This window comes from Ambystoma mexicanum, chromosome 1p (assembly GCF_040938575.1).
Source record: "Ambystoma mexicanum isolate Mex_15411 chromosome 1p, UKY_AmexF1_1, whole genome shotgun sequence".
Lineage (NCBI taxonomy): Eukaryota > Metazoa > Chordata > Amphibia > Caudata > Ambystomatidae > Ambystoma > Ambystoma mexicanum.
This window is the reverse complement of record NC_090921.1, coordinates 113582871-113609455: the sequence shown is the minus strand read 5'-3', so window position 1 is coordinate 113609455 and position 26585 is coordinate 113582871. Positions and strand designations below refer to the sequence as shown.

The 26585-nt window shown below is 45.5% G+C and overlaps 1 protein-coding gene across 1 annotated transcript; it reads left to right on the top strand.

The window, feature by feature from the left end:
• The first annotated feature begins 1309 nt into the window (after positions 1 to 1309).
• LOC138470943 (zona pellucida sperm-binding protein 3-like) lies at positions 1310 to 13108 on the top strand. The gene is made up of 9 exons (XM_069609067.1): positions 1310 to 1948; positions 9555 to 9679; positions 9761 to 9864; positions 10579 to 10756; positions 11080 to 11200; positions 11282 to 11373; positions 11447 to 11544; positions 11632 to 11745; positions 12922 to 13108. Exons 1-9 carry the CDS (start codon positions 1556 to 1558, stop codon positions 13068 to 13070), a joined length of 1374 nt encoding a protein of 457 aa, XP_069465168.1. The 5' UTR covers positions 1310 to 1555; the 3' UTR covers positions 13071 to 13108.
• The last annotated feature ends 13477 nt before the right edge of the window (positions 13109 to 26585 follow it).

Genomic DNA, 26585 nt, shown 5'->3' with positions numbered 1-26585 from the left:
CGAAAATTCGGGAAACAGCTTAAAACCACCCTTTTCAAATAAGATACACGAGCACAGGATTTCTTCACCCCTTATCCACTATGGTACTATCATCCCGTTGCTACTTGTTGTCCTGTCCTGAGTTGTCCTTATGTCTATGTACGCGCCCTGATGCCCGCGGGTTCCGGCGCTATATAAATATATAAAATAAAAAATAAAATATTAAGAATAGTGATTTATATTGGGTACTGAAAAAAGTGGATGACAAGCAATGGAACACTAGTGACACTTGTTTACCATCTACACAAGGGATGCCTAGTTAGTTACCTAGGCAACCAGAAAAAGATTTTTAAAGTTGAAACAGGAATATTTTCGTTTTTTAGAATTGAGCAGATATGCAGGTAGAAATAAAAGCACTTAGCTCCTGCTGTGCTCGTGTCCTGGTATTTCCCAGGTTTTTTCCTTTGAAACATAAGGATAGTAGCGTTTCTCTGAGTCTCATTAAATCTGCACCAGATAAGATTTTAGGGTCAGTTTCTCTGGCCATCCCCTGACCCTAGATAGGCAGCGCACCTCTGCATACTAGGGCAAGCTTTAGAAGGGACAGTTAGAACATTTTGGAGGGCAAGAATATGTGAGATTTATTCAACGTAAATTGTATAAGTAAAAATTGGAACTTGAATTCCTATGTGTGAAAAAAGCATAATCCTGCATGATAGAAAATTAAAGGGCTTGTCATGCTAAATTTCAAAGTTTTGGAAAGACACTTGTTGTGTGTCCTGTATAAAGAGACAGAAATGTATGGGGGATGGTAGCAGTATCATCAGCTAACAAAAAAGGGGAAGGGGCATAAACCACACTTGCATCAGAGAGCAGAAAGCGAGAAATGGCATCTGAGGAGAGACACACAGCTTGTTGGTGCTGTTTGGTTATTTACCCACCCATTGACTGCCTATGACCATGGTAATCCCCATGGCCATTCCCACCCTTTTCCTACCTCTCCCTGCCCAAAATACCTCCTCATGGGAACTTTTTGAGCTCGCTTTACTCACGCATTACCATCTGACTTTGCACTCGAAGTGTATGCCAGTGTTTTTTCAAAGCAGTCCTCTGGGAGTTGATGACTTCATTGGTGCTGTTAGGTGTCCAGGCAAAGTTTCGAAAAAATAGTTTAGAATGACAAAAGTTCCGACACAAAAGTTTCGAGAAAAAAAGTGTTGAATGCATTTTTTTAATATTAAAGGGTTTATTTTAAGAGATGGCAGACACGAAACCAAAGAATGGAATACACAAGGCCAGACAAGTATGGTCCGTACACAACGTGAGCCTCAGTATATTAGCGTGAGCCTGACTCCTAGGTGTGGCGTGTTACGCAGCGTGAAAATCAGGCGCGGGTATACTAAGTGCGTAGGTTCCACCTGCACCGTATTACGCAGCGTGAGTCCCAGGTGCGGGTATTCTACGCCTGGAGTCCTCTGTAGCGTGTTACGCAGCGTGAGTCGAGTTGTTCTGCGAGCATAAAAGCAGAGGGAGCCGCAGGGCCCTTTCATCGTTGTGTGGCAATACAGCGTCCAGTATGAGGCAGGCTGTGGTCTTCGTGAGGGCAGTGCTCCTGTGCTTGGTGATGGCTGAGGGGGTCGCCTCTAGCCCGTGGTGGGATCCCTCCTCCAGGAGGGGCTCCTCCTCGTGGGCCCCCCAGGGGAGTCGGGCTTCTGCCCCAGGTGTGTCCCTGACTGGTGCCTGGAGCCAGGCTGGCAGCAGGGCCCTGCCACTCATGACCCCGCTGGCTGTTCAGTGCCAGGAGGCTGCCATGGTGGTCACCGTGCAGAGGGACCTCTTTGGGACGGGCAAGCTGGTGCAGGCCGCTGACCTGAGGCTGGGGGCGGATTTCTGCAGCTACACGTCGGCCAACGCGGATAACACGGTGACCTTCCAGGTGGCACTGCAGGACTGCGGCAACACCTTGCAGGTGAAGACGCCTTCGAATTGCGTTCGTGAGTGCTATAGCGCGGGGGTGAATGGTGGGCTTCTCGGTGTTTCAATCGCTAAGGTTAAAAATGTGAGGGGGGGGGGGCGGAGGCCTGCTGTCCCCTCCCATCTTCTCTTTGAAAGAGGAGGATGAGTGGCGTGCCGGCAGGCCAGGCTGTGCACCACAGTATCTCTTGGAACCGAAGCACGGTGAAAGCCAAGAGCATTATGGTATCATACGGATGGAAACCCTTTTTAAAATTTAACTTGTTTTATAGTATTTCTGCAAGAAACCCTTGTGTGCGAAGTTGGACTCTTATCAAAGTATGTGCATTACAAGACATGCATACGAATTTGTACAGCTGCTGAGTTTCAAGTCTGTTTCTGCATCCATTCTCACGCGCGCAGCCGACTGATATAGATGGATATTTTTTTGGGGGGGTTTGCGACAGACCAATTTAGCTGGAACGCCGCTCCTGCTTGTTCCGTTCCAATTCCTACTCTGGCTATTGGATTACATCATGCCCGTTAAATGGCTTTCATTTTACCAAATGTACTACCTTAGAAACACTTCGCTTCTCACGATAAAAGGTAAGGGTTAGTGTAGTAGCTCTCAATATGCTCTGTTGTCGTCTCCAACAGCAGAGTTGGCTTTGGTGTTTAAGTAAATTTAAGCGAGATCATGTCTACTGATGCCATTTGGTGGTTATATAAAAAAAATGTGGCTGTATGTTTTTTTTTCTGGTACTTGGAATTCCTGCGTGCACTATTCGGCTGACCCATAGAGCAAGAATCGTCCTTCAAAACTAGAACCCATCCCTGGTCACAGAGGTGGTACAATTTGAGGTGTGTGCCCCCACCCCCCCCCCGCCCATATTCTCCATGCTTGGGCTTGACAGTGGGGTGGGGGTGCGGGGGGAAATCCTCCCGTCTTTACATAGCAACTGGTTGGACTTATGGTTTTTGAGCTGGGTTTGTCGGCACCATGAATGCTCATCTGATTCTGGGCTTGGTTTCAGGTTGTTGCGCCCCCCCCCCCCCCCCCCCCCCCACCGTACACATGAGTAAGGCCTACTTTGTGACCATATGCAATTTTCCAGTCTTGGCATTTTGTCATTGGCTGTTGACTTAAGGTTAGATCATGGCTTTAAGATTGAATATCCTGATGGTGGCACATAGGAAGGCTTTACTGCCAACCCCGTGCTCAGCCCCATTCCGTGCATTGAGGACTTTCAGGGTTCCCAGCTATATTTTTTTTTTCTTTTTTTTTTTCTGTCGCCTCCCCCACACAGTTTCTGAAGTGTATACAAAATGAATGGCTTAATGCAGTTATCTGCGTCCAAACATCTCAATTTCGTGTTGTCTTGTACACGCCTCCCAGGTCGCTGCCCGGCCATTTGTGGAAAGGTGTTTCTTGCTTCCTGTGGATCTTTAGGCCTCGCCCACTTTGTGTTCAAGTATCTTCCTAACTGTAAATGGTCGAGCAGGGCACATGGGTACCGTGTTTGAAGACGAACCAGGAAACACGTCTGCTTCTGTCGGACATCTGAACAAAAGCCCTGTGCTTCTGCTTGCGCACGTCTGCACCACCGAACGTAGCCAGGTTTCAGTATTACTTGGCCCTATGTCTGCTGGCAAAGGTAGTCTGGAGGCTCATTTTCCTGCAGAAAGGGCATAAAAGCTATTAAGGCTGGAAAGTTAACAGTGTATGTCTTCATGCTGGTTGTCACTGGGCCAGGTTACAGACCTACATCCAAACTCCTCCCACCATCAGTGACTTTGACAGGCAAAGGTGCAGGCTACTGTCTACAGCATGAAGTGCATCAAGCACATATACAGGCAAGAAAAGAACATACATCACAATCCACATCAATTAATGGAGATATCGATCATGTACTCTCCCAAATTTATTACAGAAATGGCGTGGATAAAACGCAACCAATCCCACTAGGGGTGTTAACACAAGTAGTACAGCAGCAGACAGGCCACAGTTATGACGAAAGTACAAAGCTCTTGTGTAAATGTTTGTTACACCGAGCCCATGGATAAGGGAAGCAGGAGTGGCCTATGAGTCAGGACCCCAAGCTGCATGTACATGAGACAAGCTTGAAGGGCCCAGCTGGAACACAGTGGATGCTTTCAAAAGCCACAAAGCACCACACTATCACAGGAATGCACAATGGACAAGCAATTTAAAACTATATTAACTAAACTAACAATGAAAACCCTATATTAACTGGTGTCTCTTGGTATCAGCAGCCCGCGCTTGGGTACTTCAGGAGAGCCCTCAAATGTGTTTTGTAATTTTTCCCTGAGCACTCTTAGGAATGGGGCCTCAGTCCCAGCAATTGGTCTCGTGAAAGCAAATGCTACTTGGATTTACATATTTTGAATTTTTTCCAATGCGCAGAACAGTTTTACTAATGATACAGAAGTAGAGATTGTAAGTACACAAGATGACGGCAAGAGTTAAAAATCATAAGCTTAATGTGGACACAAGTGTTGCTACACTCATATTTTGAAGTTAGGCAAGTGCAAAGACCAGAGCAAGAGCGTTTAACTTAATGGCTAACAATTGGTATGACTGAAAATGGGCCGCTGCAAAAGGCGGATGCAGAACAGGGGGGGCGCAACGTAATGGGCAAGATGGTTGCTACAAGAGCAATGAGATCCGCAGGGTCAATTGATGCAAGCCGAGGAATATGACGCAAAGAAAATGGAAGCTCTCATTTATACTGCAGAGGCCACAACCAAGGTGATCCAAGTAAGATGATCCGGGCTGGCGAATGAAGAATACTTTAGAAAAGAGCTGATTTAGGAAACTCACTCGGAGCAGTTTCAGTATCTGAAAAGCCAGATATTCCCAGTCAAAGACACTCTGCTCACAATAAATGGCAGTCCTAAATCACACGCAGTAAGAATTTCAGAGTGACGGGTTGAAATAAGAGCTTGGGGCATATAATCGGGGTAGCTTGGAAAATCTGCTAAGAAATGCCATCCAAGTTTCTATAGCAGAAAGACACCAAGTTGCTGATGTGAAGAATCAGGAAGGTTGGTAATGAACAGACCATTTGTGTAGAATTTGCATTAATGTGGGTTTGAAACCCATATGACTGAATAAGAGATGCAATTGGAATAGTATAACAGGTGCAATGGTAAGTGGCCAAGGACCAAACTTTGTGGAACACCATAGGATTGCTCGAAACAGATTGTACTCTCCCTGTGCAGGTCAAGGGTCACACGCTCAACCTAGTATTCACCTCCTGCTTGCTTCTTTCATGCTCAAACCCACTTCCACTCAACTGGAGCAGATAAGCCACAATCCTCATATCGCACACAAGGCTGCCCCACAAAGCTGGCTAAATGCCCAGTTGTCGAGCACCGCTCCTTCATAATGTTATGCAATGTTCACAACCTTTCCACACCACAGGTAATGCATCAGCCTTCTGGTTAGTGTCCCACCTTACCTAATAACTAGTGGATGCTAAGTCTTGTCACATCAAAGTGTCTGCACCCTGACAATCTCGTTGAAAACCATTCTTATCCGATTCCAAGTGGTGGCACAAGGACTGCAGCTTAGAGGATCCCGTCCCTGCATACCCAACACAGACACTCTGAGGTTTTACACACCCACCATCGAGGGGTTTAACAGGAGCAGAATTGTAGTCTAGCACTGCTTCTAGCCCAAACCTGTCCCTGAGGTGCCAGCTTCACTAGAGTAATGCAATGGGATACAAAGCTTCTTCATGACTAAAATCAGCTGTCATATTGATGCCTCAAAACCACAGCCCCGCTAGCAATTTGTCTCCTAGTCCTTTTAAAACCTCAGCTGCCTTTGACAGCTGATCACCAAATACTACTCCTCCCTCCTTGCTGAGCTTGAGTTTCTCTCAAGCTGTCCTAAAATGGTTTGCATTCTACTTATCTGATATAAATACCAGGTCGTACAGATGAACTCATTCAAATCAACCAAATCCCATTTCATGTGAGTGCTGCCCTCCCCCCTCCCCGGTTCCCTTCTTGCACCAATCCTCTTGAATCTATACATGGACCCAACGGCAACATGACACTATCAGTACACTGCCCACCTCCGCGAATGCCGGTCTATCTGCTAAAACCGATTTGCCCTCGCCAATCCCTCCACCACTTGTGCAACAATGATGTGCCTGGAAGGATTCACCCCTCGGCCGTCCCCCGTCAGCTCAATCTCTAAGCTTCATTGACAGCCTGTTCCAAGCACATAGCCAAAAAGATGTAAACCGTATGGCTACAGAACCACATCCTGCAAAATAAAACCCTTCATTCTCCCAACTAATTCCATATGGTGTCCCAAATCCTCGTGATCGCACACATCAATGGTGGGGGTTAGGGGCAATTCCCTCCTTACTGGGCCAAAAGCAAGCCGCACACCAGGTCCCCCTCAAAGCAGCACACCATGCTGTAACCTGCATGATTACAGGTGCCAGAAGATTGAACCAACACTGCACACATTTCCCTCTTGCTATCAGGATCCCTGCATTGCCTACAAAGCGGTCTCATATGGATCACCAACATTTAAACTTCGCGCCTTTGCGTAGTAAAACTCAAAAGGTTTGAGTAAAAGGTAGCCCACAGACTCGCGATCAGCGCTCCAGCTGTTAAACTAATGTGAGGGGGGGGAGGGTGCTGGGTGTGTATGAAAATAAATGTAGTCCTGAGCATTAGGAGAAGAACTTCACCTGGTACCCATGACCACATAACTGAGATCAAGGCCCTGACTCTTCGGGCATGCGCTCATCGACGGGTAATTGGACACTCAAAGGGAGCATTACAAACAAAGCCTTTAAAGATCTGGCATCCTTGAGGGACTTGACTCGGGGCCATGAGGTTACTCTTTGAACCCTGTACACCGGCATTCTCATACAGAATAAAAACTGGATTTCCTTATTTGTTTTCTGAGGTTGGATGAATTTTAAAATGCGGCTTCTAGTGACCCATGTTGGGGTGGAGCGTATTCGAACTGCAGAGTGGATTTGGGTTTTATCAATGGTTTTTTGTTTTGTTTGTTTTACGGGCCCAATACCATGCCTGAGTTCAGTTTCTAACGCACAGATCCTGGATTCGACCCTCTGCTCTGTGTGGTCTTGCTTCCAAGACCAGTGTCTTGCCTCTGTGCTATCCTCCGTAGGACTGACTCATTCTTCAAAATTCGAATGGCAGAACTCAACCCCTTGCTATATTACTGGAAGGGGAAGTCGCAGTTTTTTTGTACATGGCTGGCTTCCCACTGTGATTCATGGCGGTGGTTGGCAGTTTTCCTAGGATCGATGACTGTCCTATTCCGTGCATGCTGTACATGGATGATCTGGTAATGTTCAAGGTTCAATCATACGCTAATGGGGGCGCGTGCCATGTTTGAAACATTGGCTGGGTGCGCAAAGGATAACGATCAATCTGGGGAAAACGAAATCTGGCCTTTAAGCATGTTAGCTTTGCTACTAGCCTAGGGGTCCTTGATCATGTACCTGTACTTGGGGCTTGATGTGAGTGCAAACGGGGTTTACAACGAAATTAAAGGGGCAAAGGGCATGGAAGGCCCGACTGCCTTGGTGGGCCCATTTTCTACGAAGACTGCTGGTTACACCATGGAAGGGATTATTGTCCTATACAAACAGTGCTTCTGTCCATGGTCCTGTATGGGCTGGAGGCCCTCTGTATGGGTGATGAGCGGCTAGATCGCCTAGGGGGCTATTTCTAGAACATTGTTAACAATGTTAACATTGAGCTCCTCTAGCTCCCCCCCCCCCCCCCCCAGTATCTTCGCCTGGAACCCTCACCGATGGGTCAACTGATGATCCGACAAGGCCGTTCTAACACGCAGTGTCAATTACTCGCCAAGTTAAGTGAGACTGGTGGCTCACTTATCCGGCAAAGTTAAATAGAATATGGTAACCTAATGACCAGAATTTACGAGTGGATGGGTTGGTACCCTGACTTTAACAGAGGGACAAGGACACCCATTTTGAACCAATTGCTCAAAAATAAAATAAGGAAATGGGAGTGGCCTAATACTATGGACGCATGTAGCTAATGTTACATTACTCAACATTACCTGAGGAATGCACGCGGTACGATACCAACTGCCTTTATTTATTTTCCTGGGTGCTAGAACTAAGGTTCCTGAAGCAAACGGGACATGTTGGATATGTAAGATAATCGGGCTAGTGGAAACACCTCCTCCATGTCCTTACCCAATGTAAAAGGGTATGCACGGCCTACATGACAACCTTGGGTGGGATGGTCCACAATTGTGATGCAAAAAAAAAAACTTTTGGAATTATCCGAAAGGGTTAACATTGCTGTTTCGGGCTTTGTGGAGAAATGTCTCATTGAAGAAAATAACTTAAGGCCGGATGAAGACCCATAAGCCTCTATGAGTAGTGTAGTACCTTGAGGCTTTGCCTGGGACTGCTGCGTGCATGACCATGTCCTGGACCCCAGCTCGCTTTAATATTCATTGTAAGACGCTGTAATGGTGATCACATAGGTTTTACTGGTGCTATGATGGTAGAAAGGCGAGATTGGCTAAACCTTTTTGTGAGGTTTAACTGTGGGGGTGGGGGGCTTTAGCGGCGGACTGGTGGGTGGCTACAGAGTGGATTGGCTTTGTAATGTATCGCCCCTTGGGCGATGCTGGCTTGGGCTTGTGGTCAAATGATATTGTGTGCTACTTGTATCCATAGGATTTATCCTTGTACCATTAGGTGTATCCGTTTTGTAATTCTCCACTTATCATATTGATTGTAATGTGTTTTATGTGTGCATCTACTCTTGTATTTTAAATTTGATTGTAAAGATTCTTCTGAACTATATACAAATAAAGATTAAAGGCTTAAGTAATTCTAGAGGGTCTTGTTCAATCCAATGGAATTGGACCTTAATATGGATTCTATTTAATCGGCAATGGGAAGACCACTTTAGATATAGATCTAAAAGATTGAATAGAAGGCAACCTGCAGTTCTCCAGATATGTCGAACTGCAATTTCCATGAGCCCTTACCATTGATTACACTGGCTGAGGCTGATGGTTGCAGTCGGGAATATTGTGTTAGTGTTCCAGATGGGTACGAGAGCTAGCTAAAATATTTAGGTTATGGGTGCAGTGGAAATGGTGGGCCTCTCTTTAGGGAAAGTGTAACTCGATTGTGTAAAGGGAACATGCGCAGATTACTTCGCCTGTTCAACCTTTGGTTTCACCTGACTATGGTAACCGCAGGTTTATTTATTTTCTGCATCGGTATTCTCCTGCCCATACCTTGCAGCTCACCTTGGTGAAAATGATGCCGGTGTGATACCCTAAGGCACCAATGCATCACCAATATCTCTGACCCATTTTCGGCTGTTATGGCAGACATTGGCCTGGTTCAGTCTTTCCTGGAAATTATGAATTGCTGCACACACATCTTTGTTTTTGTAAAAAAAAAAAAGCCTCAGGAATGACAATTCAATCTTAACCTTTTGCCGGTAACCTGTTCATAAATACTTGTGGGATGGTACAGTTTCTAATGGCTAAAAAAAATAATTGTTGCAGTTTAATGTATGGCCATGTCACTGGTGATCTTTTCCAGATGACCCCAGACTTGCTGGTCTACAGCTCAATCTTGACCTACAGCCCATCTCCATCCACGAGCAGCAGCCGAGTCATTACCAGGACCAACCAGGCAGCTGTCCTCATTCAGTGCATTTACACGAGGTGAGGCACAATTGACATCCAGCAAAACTGTTGCGCTATGTGAAAGGACATCCGTGTTGTGATTTTTTTTTTTCATCCTAGGAATGTCAACGTGAGCAGCCAGGCCATCAAGCCCACCTGGGTCCCCTTCAGCTCCACGGTGTCTGCAGGGGAGAGTCTTGCCTTCTCTCTACGCTTGATGACTAGTAGGTGGTTTATTAAAGACCGGGTTGGCTGGTAACATCCTGACTGTTAAATGAAGGATTTTAACAGCACTTAGTCTACAGGGCAAGATTTTCTGAGAGTTCTCCCCCGTGTAGAAGTGGATGGCGGATCACTTGCCCCTTTTAACTTATTTTGGGGCTTTTCGCAACCCCCAAAATGTCGTTCCTGCAAATCACCAGGGCTTACATAGGGTGGAGCTACACCCAGGTGGGCTTTACACGGGCTCTTGCGCCAATGCAGCCGTAGTGTACAAACCCTAGACTTGTGGTAATGCAGGCGAAAAGAGATTGCTGAAAGACGAGTAAGCCTCTCTAGTAGGGTTTAGTTGATACAACCCCGCAAGATGCTTCACATATGGTGGCCCACGTGTTAATCACTCGAGCTGCTGGACTGATAACATGACTTCCTACATTATCCAGTGGAAGGCAAGTGAAACCTACACTGTAGAGCAGGGGGCTACAACTGATTAGCCTTGTTCTCTGTCTGCAATCCTTATTGGAGAAGGAGCTTGCCTCTTGCTGATGGTATGTGGTTACTTCTAACACAATATTTTAGATTTCTAGCAGGGCTACTGTGGTGAGTTACAAGGATGCAGGTGGTTTCGTGGTGTAACCTTTTGCCAGCCATTTGTCAACGTCTTGCTTCCCCTCTCACTTTGACATTCTTGTAACTTGTTTGCATCTTACCTGTTGCAGGTGACTGGAGTGGTCCTAGGACCAACAGCATCTTCCAGCTTGGAGATGTCTTCAACATTGAAGCCTCAGTCCAGACTGGAAACCACGTGGCCATGACTGTATATGTTGATGGCTGTGTGGCCACTTTGACTCCAGACCAGACTTCCAGTCCTAGATATGACATAATCTCATCCAACGGGTAAGCAGGTAGCCTAATGTCTTCCTTGCAATCGGTAAGTGGCCGCAGTACCTGCTTCCCTCCTTGATTCGTGTTAGGGGGTTTCCCAGCCACCGTCTGTTAGGATTTATTGGTTTAAGCTGGTTGGGTAAATGGCTAGACTTTGCCACGTCTACAGTAGAACCTGAGTTTGGGCTGGGCATTTAAGTGTAGCCCATGGTATTCAAGATGTGGCTCGAACAGCGTTGCTTCTTATAAGGGGAAAGACAAAGCATGGCAGGTTCCTTGCGTACATCTTTATAAGCCCTGTTGTCTTTGTCATTTATAAATTTGCCATGACACAGGTGCCTGGTTGATGGGAAGCTGTCTGACTCCGCCTCCTCGTTCATCTCCCCGAGGCCCCAGCCCAGCCGGCTTCAGTTCACGGTGGATGCTTTCCGATTCATTGGCGATGATCGCCATGTGGTGAGTTGCCCCCCCTTTGCCCACTCCTGTCTTGAGTAAGTTGCCTGGGCACCAGTGGCTCATGAGTTGTCCTTTCTCCAGATCTACATCACCTGCAGCCTCAAGGCTGTGCCAGTGGGCAGCGAACAAAGTGCCGTGGACAAGGCGTGTTCCTTCAGCAAATCCTCCAACAGGTGAGACTCTAAGACTGAATGACTTGCTTGCACTGGTTTAAAACTAGAGTTAAATGCCCTGTTTTCTCCCCAGTTATGTGGCGCTGGAAGGTTCCAGTAGCATCTGCAGCTGTTGTGATTCTGGGAACTGTGTGGCTGCACCGAGAGGCAAGAGGGATGTTTCCAAGCCTGGTGGGTGTAACGTTGATTTTTACTAGAGCACCCTTGCAGTGCCACAGCTGGTAGCAGATCCTCATTCTGTTTGTACATTAAATGCAGACCTGTCGGTGGAATCCGAAGTAGCAGTCATTGGCCCTTTATCCATTCTGGGGGAAGTGCCATCCTGGGATGCTTCATCCGATGAGCCAGACTTCTTGGATCGGTCACTGCCAGGTACCGTCCCTCCCATCTGTGGTTTAACTTTTCTTACACAAGGTTCCGGTTCCTGGCATACTGCATGTGCTCTTTGGCATGAGTCAAGGGTTTGAATCTGCACATTTTTGGTGGAGGCAGAAGGTGAATGTTCAAGGTAGTGCAATGTTGTGGGGTTCTCCTGCTTATTTTTTTTTTTTTTTGTGGTATTTTTAGGTGAGTAATCTGGTTTTCTTTAATGAATGCTGGAGTCCCCACAATTCTCCTTCCAGGGCCAAAACAACCATGGAGGGCCTTTGATGGCTTGTTTACCCCCCCCCCCCCCAACACAACATTGTGGTGGTATGTTGTGTATGGCCACCACTACAGGCCACTGTTGCAAATTGGATATGGAGGGTTGGAGGGGCAAGCTAAGGACTAAACTAAACATTTGGTTTCTTAAAGCCAGGGTTTTGTATGCCAGGGGTATCCTGGCTCGGGGATAGTACTTGCCCCAGTGAAATTATTCCTCACCGTAGGTTTAGCATTGTTTGGGTGTTTTCTTCCCTAAATATGGGGATGGACATGTGAGAGTCCTTAAGCAGCACTCCGAATAATTTGGATAGTCGCTTGAACTGACTGTAAACAAGATTTAAATGAGTTAGAAGAATTAATTAGTAGCTTGAGTTCTTTGACTTGCCCCGTAGTCCATTTAGGGCCCTGTCTGTCCTAATTGAACAGGTGGTGCCACTGTCCTGCTGGCTAAACTGGGAAATCCGCACTGGAAAAGGGGCAGGGCTCAACTAGCATTGGGTTAAAGCACAGTATGTAGTATCCACCGGGCTTATGCTATCTAGCCACAACCACTGGATGTAGATGACCAACGCTTGGCCCTAGTGCCTCATTGCAAATGAGGCCTCTTGGTCCATCAGACTAGAGTCCTCTTTGACCAAGAACACATTGGGAGGAAGCTATACAGTAGTATGATGCCCATAACGTTCCATGCTTTTAAGATGGCATCTTTACCAGCCAGTGATTGGGTGCCTCTTACACTTTATTGAGCCTTAAATCCTGCTACGGATCTCAAACTGAGGTGGTTCTATGGGAGTTGGCACTGTGTATACAGATGTAATCCTTTCTATCTACACTAGCAGGAACCACCTGCCTTGCTTATGTTGGCCTCTTATCTTGGAGCTCATTATTCTGACTCTCTTGCAGGTGCTGAGCACACTACCGGGATGGCACTGGTACTACTGGTGATGACTGTCTTCCTGGCTGTGGTCACGCTGGTATCCGTCTTCCTGCTGAAGTGTCGCAGGGACAAGGCAAAGACCTGCGATCGATATGGAATGGAAACAATAAGCTAATGTATGTTATTGGGAGGAAATAAAAGTTTGAAACTTAATTGCGGTTATGCTTGTCAGATGGTGACTGAAGGGAGGATGTATGCAGCACCTTGCACTGGATAAATGTGCGTAACGTTATGTGCCTTTTCTGGGGCCGAATGATTTCCAAACCCCATCGTAAGAATGGACCCTCATGTGACATGCTAGCATATGGCTGGATAGTGTGGCATGTTACACTTATTTAATATACATATAACCACATGGTTTTGTGTATATAAAACCTGTGGAACATTGTAACATTTTAAAACATAAAACCTAATTAGTACATCCTAAGTTTGTCTCCAGGATCTTGCGTAAATTAGATTTCTGTACAGCATTAGGGCTCCATCGATCATATCTGAGTCAATTATCTTCGGATTGATGCTATTGGCATAGATGTTGGAAGGTTCAGTAATTAACACCATAATAGCCCTCAATCTTTTGCCATAGCAGTATCAATGGAATTGCCTCTGTTCCGTAAGATATTGAAGGCATCACTTTGGCTTTATAGAAGTTCACTGTTATTCAGGAGATTCGACCAACTTCCTGCAGGCAGGGTTTTGATCTTCTTCCCAAGTTTCTTGGATTTTTTTTTTTTACGGTCTCAATTTGTATGCCATTGAGCCACCACTTTAGGCTCTCGGCCGCTCTCTGTGAACGTCATTATTTTTTTTTTTTCTCGTTTATCTGCAAGTACAGCCAATTCAATTGACGTTGGAGGCCCATAGCTGTCTGATCCAGCAGTATATCATCCTCGTTTAAGAGGTGGGATAGTTTAGCCCCTCCGACGGTTGGAGGAAAAGCTCTTTATTTTCCTGATCTCTGAAGTTGCCCGTATAAGCGTTGTACAGTGCTGGCACCAATGGGCATCCTTGTTTAATGCCTCTTTGCATCTTGAGCTCCTTGGACAGTTGTACAGAAGCTGTGTTCGTAGTTCCCAGCTGAACGCCCCCCCCCTCCCCTTCCAACTGCGATGCTTCCCGTTAGGTGTGGAGAGGTGGTTGGAACACTGCAGATGGGCACTTTGTGGTCCTCTCTGAACCCCGTTGGTCGCTCTCTGTGGGTGCTGCCCCAAGCGGAAATACCACATGCGGAGGGATCAGCCAGGGCAAGATCAACATCATGTCCCGGTCCAGCCCTGGATTGCACGCCCAGGACAGATCCCAGGGGCACACGGTCTCCTCTGGCCTCCGGACAAAATGACAGTCCCTTGGAGAGGAAGGGGATATTTGTGTTGTGTAAGCTGTTTAAACTTTGTGATCGTTGATTACATGGAGAAGCGTAGGCATCCTCTGGGTCTCTGAGTTGAGCCGTTGACAAAGGAGGAGCTATTAGCGGTGCTGTCAGTGTTTCTTTTCCTCACATAGCAGTTGGTTGCGTAGCAACCCCTTCTCCCCAGACCTACTCGCCTCCGATACCATAGACTGCCCCAGACTGCAGTAACTCGGTGGCAGCTCCGCGCGTAATTTATTGCATAGTCACATAAGGCATTAAGAGTGTTTTGAAGGCCATAAGGGGTATGATCGAGTACACATCAGCATATGGTAACCAATTTAAGGTAATTGAGCCCACATTTTTGCCGCACAAGTAGAAGAGCTGACTAAGATTATTCAGGAAGTCTGTCAAATAAGATTAAAAAGGTTGGCCTTGTTTAACTCCTTGGTAGGTTGGGAAGGATTGAGGTTCACTGTACGATCAAGGCGAACTCTTACTGAAGTTTCTGATTACGATGACCTCAAAATTTTAAGCAAATCTTTTAACCCATAGTTTATTCCTACTCACGGAATCCAAAGCTGCACTAAAATCAATGTAGACACAACTCATTTGAATCGCAGAGTATTGAACTGCAGATGTTAGGCTGATATGTGCAGTATTTGATTTTTCTCTAAATCCTGTCTGATTGGGAGGCAAGATCTCATTAGCTTGGATAAGGGTATCCTTGCAAACGTTTTAGCAGGTATATTGAGCACTGCCAGTAATCGATTTGCAGGATTATTCCATGCTTCTTTCTTGTATACAGGTAAGATGTTGCTCTTCAATGCAGAAGTTATTATACCTCTAATACCAATTTCATTGAATAGGGTCAATAGTGCATGGGCCAACTTCCAGGAGATCTCAAGTTATTACAAACCCTGTCTGTGCTCGCTGGCCGAGAATTATTCAAGCCTCCAATGATTTCTTTCGTCATTTTTTGTCGCCCAACAGATCAGTTGCAATCGGGTATAATTACCACATCCTTTGTTGGAAATAATACTCCCAAGGTGCCCTGTATTAGTCGCCAAATTTCTGTGGCTAGCGAGTATAGCATTTGTTTCCAGTGCTCATCTCACAGGTATTTATGTATGCCTTAAGCCAAGTTCGGTATGAGCGACTGACTATGCTCACTCATACCAACGATGCAATCCAGGTGTTCGCCTCTGCAATCTTATTGTGCGCTTGCCTTTTATTAATCACGATGTTATGCCGTCTTGCACCTATAGCTGCAGCATTCACCATTGCCTTCATCATTTGTGAGAATGCTTCAATGGTCCCATCTCTTGTGGCGTTGGCATGGTTCATGAAACTGATGTAAACACTCGGGCATTGTGCTGCTGAATTACCTGTGATCACATTTTTCGCTTTCCACTGACTACTGTTTTATTGTCAATAAGAAAGCTGTTGTTCTGATCATACACTGGGGTAGAGTTCAAGGGGTTGCGAGGCTTGGCGAGAATACACAGTGGACATTGGTCACTCTCCTCCCGAAATACTATTCCCATGTCAACAAACGAGGCGGTGTTGACAAATATATAATCCGTGGTTGACTTTTCCCAGCAGAGCAAGTATATGCCATATTGAATCACCCGGGCAATATCCATTTAACATCTTAAAATGGTACTCTACAAAGAGTCTGGTACAGGGTTTACCATGGCGATTTGTTTTAGAATTCACAGGCGCAGATGTCTTGGATGCATAAAACAGGATGAGTTATATTGATTTTTGCATTAGTTGCCCATCCGTCGCATGGGATAAGCTTGTTCAATTACTTTTAGATTTGCTTTTGTTGCTGTGAAATTTGGAGTGCCGTAAATATTTACGACCAGGATCTTCCTTTTACCATGTATAGGAAATACTACCTGTATGAGTACTTTCTTAGTACTAGTATATTCCATGGTTGTTTCACAGAGCCCACCCTTAGGGTGGCCTCTCAATCCCTTTGTGGCTGTCTGGTGTAGAGTAGTACACCCATTGAAATTCTCCTAAAAGCCATTTTCCTTGAAGGGCCACTAACATAAAAATGTCAGTGTTGGAGGCCAAGCAAATCCTCATGTTCCAAGAGGGCAACAGATTAACTTTGGGGCTGAGGTGGGAAAGGGATTTTAAAGACTGCAGTTGACCATTGCCAATATCCATCCACAGCAGCACCATTGTCTCCCCAGAATAAAATATTTGGAACGCCAGGTCTAGTGGCAGTTGTCTTGTTGTTACCTCTAGCCTGAGTGCTTCTGCTTGTGGTAATTGTTGCATTATGGGAGCACTAGTACCATCAGTATTCTTTTGGATCCAGTTTTCCTGACCGAGTTCTTATTTGGGGAAACTCGGACATATTGCAGTCTAAATGGATCATCTTCAAAGGCCAGTGTGCTAGTGAGGTGAAACATCTTAGTGATGTATTCTTTTTCAACCTGGTCAGCAATCCTGATATCTGAGGACAGCAGGACTGCAGATCAATTCCAACTGCTTCCTGATTGTATGATACAGGTTGCAGTGCTTTATGCAACTCAGAACAGCTCAGGCACGTATCAGCCGGATTCAAAATGGGGGCAATTGGCTTCAAATATTAGGTGCCCACATATCAACTAAACTAGTATGGGTATCTTGGTGAGGAGTGTTAGGATTCTTATTAGGACTAGCAATCTCCACTGCATGTCTGATAATCGTTCAGTCACAGATTTAGTGTTTCTATGAAACATTTCAAGGATGGGTCGCTTGTCACTTGATTTTTCACTAGCCTACCACATACCGTAACATGACGCCCAGATCAACAGATGGTGAAATGGAGTGGGCATGGGCGGCTCGGCTCCAAGTGTCCCACCCCCACACCCTCTGCATCCCATACGGGTTTACATGTGAACTGTTTTAGTGGACATAGAAGCTTGCGACAATTTTAGATTTTTTCCTTTTTACAACTTTCCACTTTTTTTTTTTTTGGACGAACGAGAGTAGGCAGTATGTATGTTTTATGTACTCTATAATTTTCCTAAGCAACAGACTGTACATCAATTTTCTTCTCCAGGCTTTCACGTTTTTCCACCAGCATGGTTAATTGTCTAAAGCCCAAAACATCGTTGGAGGGCATGCTACCCTCTAACTGGTTGGTAGTTGACTTGTTAGGGGCCGAGTCCAATTCACGACTCATTTTGGTGGTATGTAGAGTGTCTGTGTTCCCAGTGATGGGTAACTTCTTCTAATAAGTTTGTACTAATGGGCTCATGCATTTCACTTGATGTTCTAATGAGTACTTGTAACGCCTCCGGTTTGAGGTTTATTTCGTCTTGCTTGCTGATCAGGGGACCAACTTTTAGTATCATTCAGCACTGTTGATTGAGTCAGGGGTCTGATCACAGAATCAAGCATTTTCGTGCCTAAGCAACTTGGGGAATTATTTACGTGGTTCAATATGGGGCATCATAGTAATACGGGTGTCAGCTTTTTTTAGATTTGGTGATGGTGTCATTGTTATTATATGATGCCAGATCGCCTGGGGATGTTATGCTGTACCAACGCCTCATTATTTAATTTAAAACCAAGTGAATGCCACTAACGTGTATTTCACCTCCGGGGTTATGTCTAGACGCACAAAAGGTAGCAGATGGTGGTGAGGTGCCCAGGACTAGATGCTGGGTGTCAAGGACCGCTTAACTCTACTCCACAAGAGGAGTATTTTAAGATTGCAACGTCACCAATGCTCAGTGACGACCCCTGTGCTAATACAAAAATCGCCACATTCAGCAGCATTTCAACAAGGAAGTAAAACCTCTCGCATGTGCCATGAAGGCATGAACACGAGCAAGCCCTGTCTGCTGGTGTAGAAGAGTAACATGCACAGCCCAGCGTCTACGTTTACGGTGCTCGCTTGACACACGTTACGAACAATACCTAATCCCCCCCACACTAGCGTGAGATGGGGGTTTAGATTCTATTAAAGACAAGGAGGCGAATATTATGCATTAGCTTTCTTTACTCTGACATACACAGCAGCAAAGAAAATAAAATTTGTATAAACTTTATCAACACATTACATTTCTAAATGTTCCATTCCAAGATGGTGGACAGTTCATGCCCCCCCCCCCTGGGAGCCAATGGGCATGCAGCCAAGTCTATAAATGTCTCTAAACAATAACAAATCCTCTTTCTGAAGCTGTTCTTTCACAAAAATGTTACTGTAGCCATCCTTAACACTATTCCATGAACGACAATTCCATGAACCAGGCGAACTCGGAACTCCTCAACAGAAGCAGAACCAATCTCCTTAAAGCTGAAATTCTCACCCGAAATCTGAAACCAGCAGAACACAATTAAGGTGGGATAATATTCGCCTCCTTGCCTTTAATAGAATCTAAACCCCCCCCCCCCCCCCAATCTCACGCTAGTGTGGGGGATTAGGTATTCTATGGCAAGACAGGAGGCTCCTATTATGCAAGTTCAAAGCCCTTGCAGAACATTAACCACTACATGAGCAATGCGTTTATGATAAAATGTTTTGAAAGTTGACTCTCTTGACCAATCAGCTGCTTTAAGGATCTGTTCTAAGCTGCCACCCAAAAAGGCGGCTTTGAGGCCATCGCACACCTAACAGAATGGGGACCGAACGAGGAAGTGTCAACTCCTGCCTCCCGCATAACCCATTTAACCCATCTGGCCAAAGTGGAAGGGGAAACCGGTTTATGGGGCTTTCTATAGGAAATCAACAGCTGAGAGGTATTAGGTCACAGATTTTCTGTTTTTAACTCCAAACATTTCAGACATGCAATAACACACAACTTATTGTTTTCAGAGAAGGCTGGATAAGATATGGAGGAAGTCATGCATTTAGTTCTTTGTGAAACAAAAAAGGTAACCCCCTGAGGGGTAAACATTTTATTATCCACATCTAAAGCTCTTATATCGGATACTCTCAATAGACACAAGGCACAACAACATTGCTAATTTGGAAAAAAGTTGTTGCAAAGACAGATTTTGATTAGGAGGCAAGGCTCCAAAGAGATCCAATACTAAGCTAACATCCCAAAGAACTGAATACTTAGGTTTTGGGGGGGATTTTAATACAAATAGATTTGAGGGCCCTACGTACCAGGAAATGTCTACCCACTGGTTCCCCTTTCACCAACGGATGACCTGCAGAGACAGCCGACCTGAAGCCATTAATGGTCCTGTAGGGTTTGCCTTCTTTAAACAAACTCACTAAGAAATTAACCACCTCTACAGGAGGGGCAGAAATGGGATTGATGTGCCTACCCACACACCAGCTAGTCCAGCGATTCCACGCTGAAGAGTATACCAATTTGGTAGAGGGGGCCCAAGAGTCTCTGATGACTGACATAGAGTCCTGCGAAAGGCCTTGGCAGCACCAGGAAGCGCTGAAATCTTCCACGCCATAAGGGAGAGGTGCCCCTGAAGGACCAACTCGTGAGGAAACCCTCCCGGGTTTGTTAGTAACTGAGGATGAAAGGGAAGAAGACGAGGAATGTCAGAGCTCTAGGAGAGCCGGAAACCATATCTGGGAAGGCCAAAAGGGGGTTAGAATCACTAACGTGACCTCCTGCCGGCCTACTTGAACCAAAACTCTGGCTATCCTTGCAAAGGGAGGGAAGGTGTAAAGCCTCTAACCTGACCAATCCTGAAGAAAAGCATCGGTACCTAGAGCGCCAGGATCCGGTCTCCAACTGAAGAACCTGGACACCTGACAATTTAGCCTCGAGGCAAATGGATCTACTGTAAACAGACCCCAAAGGGAGTCTATCTTGGCAAAGAGGTTCCTGTCTAACATCCAGTCGCTCTTGTCTTGGAGGTGTCTGGAGTTCCAATCCGCTACCTCGTTTCTGATGCCCGGAAGGTCTCCATGTGCTGGAGCCACCAAAGGAGTTCCAATCTGGCCTCTGGGGACAGTTCCACCATCTGAGAGTAAGAGACATCTGCACAGATGCCGAGCTTTCAGGCGCTGCAGCGCTCTGTAATGAAGAGGGGCTGGGAAAATTGCTTGGATGGACGCAGACAACATCCCCACTATCCTTGCTAATAACCTGAGAGAGATGTTGTCTCTTTTGAGAATACCCCTGATCTCCTTCTTTATCTTGGATAGCCTGCTGGCTGGGAGGAGCAGGATGCATTCTTTTGAATCTATATCGAAGCCCAGAAACTGGATACATTGCGTAGGCTGTAATATGGATTTTTTGGCATTTATCACAAACCCCAGGCTCTGAAGAAGAGTTACCGTGAACTTCAGTTGAGAGAGCAAAACCTGAGCGTCCTGAGCTAACCGGAGCATGTCGTCTAGATAAATAATTATCTTTATCCCCTTGGACCTGAGGAGGGCCATCACAGGCCTCATCAACTTGATGAAGCACCATGGGGCCGAGAACAGACCGAATGGGAGGGATGCAAATTGCCAAATCCGACCCCTCCCCCCCCCCACACTGAAACTGGAGGAACTCCTGGTGTGGAGGGAACACGGGAACCACTAAATAAGCATCTTTGAGGTCCAACTTGACCATCCAATCTGCTGGAAGGAGGGTGTCCCTGAGGAGGTGGATTCCCTCCATCTTGTGGTGGTGGTAAACTACAAAGGAATTGAGGGCTTTTAAATTTATCACTGGGCGGAACCCCTGATCCGGTTTTGGGACTAGAAATATGGTACTCAGAAACTGGGATGCCCTGTAAGAGGCTGGTACCGCCGCTCCCTTGGAGACGAGGTCCTTGATCTCCCGATCTACCAGCGACTGCTTTGTGTCCAGAACCAAAGGGGCGGGAACTGACAACTGGCAAGGAGGGGACTAAAACTCTATGCGATAACCTTGGACTGTCTGCAACACCCAGGGGTCCGATGTGAGGGATTCCCAATGTGGGAGAAACTTGGTCAACCTCCCTCCCATACCTTTGAGGGAAAAAACATTTAACACTTGGGAAAATACCTGATGCTCTTCTGGACCTTCTGGTACCTCTGCCACCACGTCCTCTCCAACCCGAATTTTGTTGCGGGAAAAATTGGGTGTATGCACCTCGAGCAGAGGAAGTATTCTGGGTGCCTCGCGAGGCGGGAATGGCCCTGGGGAAAAACGGCTGGAAGAGTGGGCTCTACCTCGTCCGGCCCTGGGGAAAACCTTTTGCGTGAAGACCTTCTTTATATTGGTCTGGGCCTTATCCAATGCCGTGAATGTATGGACATATGCAGACAGATCCTTAAGGAAATTCTCACCAAACAACTGCCCCTTAGCGGAAGGACCCGCTTCCCTCTCTGACATATCCGCCAGCTTTGAGTCCAGTCTCATTAGTAGAGACGTGCGCCTTTCCTTTGATATAGCCGCATTGGCGTTGCCGAGCAGGCATACAGTCCTTTGTATCCAACCCCTTAATATTTTCACATCGACAGGGGAGTTGGAGGCCGCCGCCTCCTCAGCCATCTCAAAAATCTGAGTGACAGGACCCAGAACATCTAAGAGCTTGTCCTGACAGCTGCGCCAGGCCTTGTCCACCCCCTTCCTGGGGTCTTTGCCTTTTTGAGTCAAGAATACAGCCATAGGCTGATCAATATCGGGAGTACACGCCACCTTGTCCTGCAGGACTGGCCTAGGGCATTCCGAACGTAACTGGCTCCTGTCCCCTTTAGGTAGCGGGCGCCTAACCCAATACTCTAGGAACGAGGCAATCTCTTGAGAGGGTTGCCACTCTGCTGATCTGGGATGCAGAATGAGGGCCGGGTCAAAAAAGGGGACCCTATTAATGTCTAATACAGGACCTTCCTGTGTGGGAACGGGAGCCACCTTCCTCTTACGCCTCTTAGGGGGTGAATCAGAGTCCGAGGAAGAAACGGATATAGGGGATATCTGCGCAGGGAGCTGGGCACAAGAAGGCCAAGGGGTTGAGGTGTGGGGCTGAGACTCATCCCTCTTGCGCTTTTGGGCTCTACCCGGGGAAGAGTCAGGGGAAGAGACTGGGCTGTCCTGAAATATGCTTTGTTTTTCCAGTAGACTTTTTTGGGGCCTCGGGCTGTACAGAGGGGTCAGCACTCTGGGGAGGGTGAAAATCCGCAATGCGGTTTATTAGCCTGTCAAATGCCGAAGCCAGTGTATTATTAAGGCCAGACAAGGCTGAATCAAGGGATGACTGGATAGCCTGTTCCACTGTAGGCTGTCTATTCGCCAACCCCCTATCTGTTTTCATGGAAGTGCACACCTGAGTTTAGGCATCCGCTGAAGCAGGGGCAACATTATTATTTCCCATGCCAGACTTCTCCATCATTAGTCACCACAGAAGCGTAAAATAAGCTTCCAATCAATGCAGCTGAGCGGGCTGTGTGTTGAAACTACCCAAATTATAGCCGAGCAGGCTTAAACAGCTGAAAGAAACACCAAAACTGGGTGAAAAAACTGGTGACAGCCGAGCAGGCCAAATACACACCCGAGAAGGGTGAAAGGAGTGGGAACAGCCGAGCAAGCTGAGCACAAAAAAAGTAGCACAGAATGAAATAAGGGAAACAAAAGAAATCTAAACCACTCCTTTTACGGTGCAAGAAATTAATGAAATGCTTCTGCACCTTGACACAATCCAGGCAAAAACAGACAGGCCTAGCCTGAGTGACCTTTATAATACGCGAGCAGCGTATAAACAAACACGCACTGTGTGTGAAACAAAAGCCAGTAATTTTGAAATGCAGTGAACTGTGTCAGGAAGCTAAGCTTCTTTGAACAAACAGTATGAGTCACAGGCCCGGCTGCAAGAAAGAGCGCAAGCTCTGTGAAAGGCCCGGCCAATGAAAGAAAACGCCCTCTCATGAGGGAGAATTTCACACCCACGCGTCGCTGCCTGGTCCTTGGAAGGCACGCGTGTAACAAGTGGCCAGAAATAGCAACAAAATGAAAAGCGCGCGAACGCCTTGCTAAAGCAAAGGAACAAAGAACACCTTAATTAGCAGGCGCCGCTCCACACGGAGCGGCGTCACAAAGTAACACTTTCTCACTGAAACACTCCTGACCGGAGGAAGGCGTTCGAACGAACGCAACCTTGAAAGAAAAATGAAATGACAATTTCTGTCGCAATAGTATACAGAAACACTCGATATACAACGAAATAAGTCATGAACACTCGATATAAAAAGGTTGTGGGAGTAGGGCCCTAATCAGGAGAGCGCACACCTTGAAGTCTTTATATGTGATTAGATCAGGTATTGGTTAAGCTGCTGTCCTGTGGATGGTAGGGTGATCTCCCACTATCACCTAGACTGAAACAAATTGTGAGGGGTAACCATCTGCACAGGCTGCGCTTGTTACCTGTTGTATGCTCACTAGATGTGGTAAGTTTGAGCAGGGTGGATGAGTATTCACAAAAAGGCACAACTGATTTGTGGTTCAATTGATTTATGGTTCAAAAAGCCCAGCTTTTTTTCATTCAAGTAATAGTACATACTGATTTAAAGTTACAAAAGAAAAGTGGTACATTCTTGGTACACATAGGTACACATTTCATGTAAGGTACTTGGTACTAAAAACAGATAAATACCAGGCAGTGTCCAAAGTGAAGTCCATGCAAACAATGCCAAGAAATACAGAAGATGCCAAACAATGCCAAGAAATACAGAAAATGCCAACACGTGTTTCAACCTATGAGGTCGTCATCAGGGCATATAGATACATGTAGTACATTGGACTATAATGCTAATGCTAAACCTGAACTGTGTTCATTCTAGAAACCTGCCAGGGTAGGGGGAAGAGTGTCAAAGCAAGGAGCAATTGGAAAAGGGAGAGAAAAAGAAAGGAAAAAAGCATGGTATTAGATTACTACGTACACACCATGACTCTAATGGTAAGTATGTAGGCTATAAAAAATAAAGCATACCTTATTGTAATTGTTCTCAGAAGGGTCATAGTCAAACTATAGAAAAAATTAAGCAACGGATGATTCCCAAAACATGTTGCTGGTCAGTTCAGTATGCTGTGAAATATGAAGCAAATAGAGCGTATTTAGTCTATTGAAGAGTGCTTGCTTAAGTATTCATAATGTAATTTACGATTTTTGGTATCATGTAAAATAGATGAGAGGCAAATATTACCTTAAGTCGGGGCAAGTCGTGATGTATTGCTTGGCCGAGGTACTGTAGCTGTAGCAATAATGCAGTATAAGAGTTCGTGTTTGGTGTGCTTATTCCGGATATCTAGCCGTGATCTGTAAAATGAATGTATCACCGTGTTTGTATGAAATGGAATTAAATGCGAGCAGTGTGATTTGCCAAATGCGATAGCAAGTGCTTAACGGCTTGGGGATTTGGCGTGCTCAGTGGCAGGTAGTTTCTCAAACGCTGAAAGCAATCGCAGTTCTGAAGGGTTACTATAGTAACCTCCACAGGGTCAGTCAGGTGACGCAGTCACCTGACCTTGTTGCTAGGACACATGAACCAAGCCGGAAGGCAGGGAAATGCTGGTCCATACGTGAAATGCTAATTCAAAGTTATGAATGAATCGTCTGATGGGACAGAGAAAATAACATGTGTTCCTGCTAGGGGAAACCCGTGGTTAGTTTATAAGCAAGTGTTAATTAAAATATGGCATATTTAGAAGCGGATGCATATTCTAAGTCGACTTCAAATTGGTTTTAACAGAAAGGTGCATGTTGCACAGACTGTTGCACCCAATAAACATTCAGTACTAAAAAAAATATATTGGAAGCCAAAATTAACTTAAGCGAAATAAGTATTGGTGCCAAATTTGTGACATAAAGAAAGGTTATTGCCTGCAGGCATCGATCGTTGGGGGGGGTTTCCTGGGGGTGTTGGATATTCAGTTGCCAGCTGGAAAGAGATTGTATTTTTAGGGTCTGGAAATATTGGTTCAACAGGTAAATGTTAGCTGTTGCAGGTGAAAGATCAACAGATAAATCTGTAATAGCATGTACCTTGGGCTGGGGAGCCAGTAAGTAAGTTATTTGAAGGGGTGCCATAACACGTATGTCTTGTAGTATTAATTTGGTTAGGAAAAGTAATTCTAGTACTGTTGATGTGAAAAATATAAGGACATGTCATAGTTTACAAAGTGGAAAGGTTGTGATCAAGTGTGATCCTGTTAGGAAGTACGTTTGCATTCTCAAGAACTTCAAAGTCAGAAAACAAAAGTGGTAAACCTCTGGATCTAAAAGTTCACAGCATTGAAAAAAATATGCATGTAATGCAGGTCATACCAGTGATCTAAAGGAATCCACAAAGTTAGGTCACTGTACTGCCAGACCGACTAATAGTTTATATGAACACATTAAGTTCGGAGTCTTAATGTGGTTCAAACCAAGCGATAAGCAGCGTAATTTGCAGATCATTCTTGCTTCCTGCTGCCGTAGGGTCAATTCTCTGTTTCCACCTCTCTAATGTTTGATGTGTTGTAATCCAATAAATTTGATATCTTTAGTATTGTCCAATTGATGATGTTTCTGCCAGTGGGAGGCCAAGGGAAGTCTCGTGTCCTGACTACTAAGGTGGTTGAGATGTTCCCGAATCCTGAAGCGTACTTCTCTAATCGTGCTGCCAATATACACTTTCTTACAAACACATATAATACCATAAACAACATATTTCGTTCGGCAATTGATGAAGTCAAATATTTTGGTTTGGAGGCCATTGTGACAACTGAAAATTCTGGTTGGTGCTAAGGCGTGATAACAAATTGCAAGAGCCACATTTATAAAAGCCTACTGGTTTAGACTTAATAGAGAGCCAGCTATCCTGTCCAATAGGATCAGGTTTGAGGAAAGAGGGACTCAGGATATTTTGCAAAGTGGTCGCTTTGGTGAAAATGATATTAGGTCGATCCGTGATATATGGTGTCAAATCAGAGTCTAGGTGCAAAATGTGCCAATGTTTTTGTAGTATATATTGAATGCATTTATGATCACTGGAAAATTTGGTAATAAAGTTGACATGTATCGGATATTGTTCTTGAGTTGATTTTGTCTTCTCTGTCAATAACTGCGATCTGGGTACTTGCTTTACTGCATTCGTTGTATTCCTGATTAGTTGTATTGGATACCCTCTTTCCCGAAATCTGTGCCCTATAGACTTACATTCTGTTAGGAACATTTCATCTTGACTGCAGTTTCTCTTGGCTCTAAGCATTTCACCTCTAGGAATATTGTGAATGACAGTCTATGGCTACTGCTGGCATGTAATATGGAGTTCACTGCTGTAGCTTTCCTGAACGTACAGGTTTCAATGGTATCCGAGACAATTTTGATTTTCAAATCTAGAAAAGTAATTTCAAG

Coding starts and splice junctions, on each gene's coding strand:
- LOC138470943 (XM_069609067.1), top strand. CDS start 1,556: ATGAGGCAGGCTGTGGTCTTCGTGAGGGCAGTGCTCCTGTGCTTGGTG. Junction 11,201..11,281: donor TTGGCGATGATCGCCATGTG/GTGAGTTGCCCC, acceptor TCCTTTCTCCAG/ATCTACATCACCTGCAGCCT. Junction 11,545..11,631: donor GAGGGATGTTTCCAAGCCTG/GTGGGTGTAACG, acceptor CATTAAATGCAG/ACCTGTCGGTGGAATCCGAA.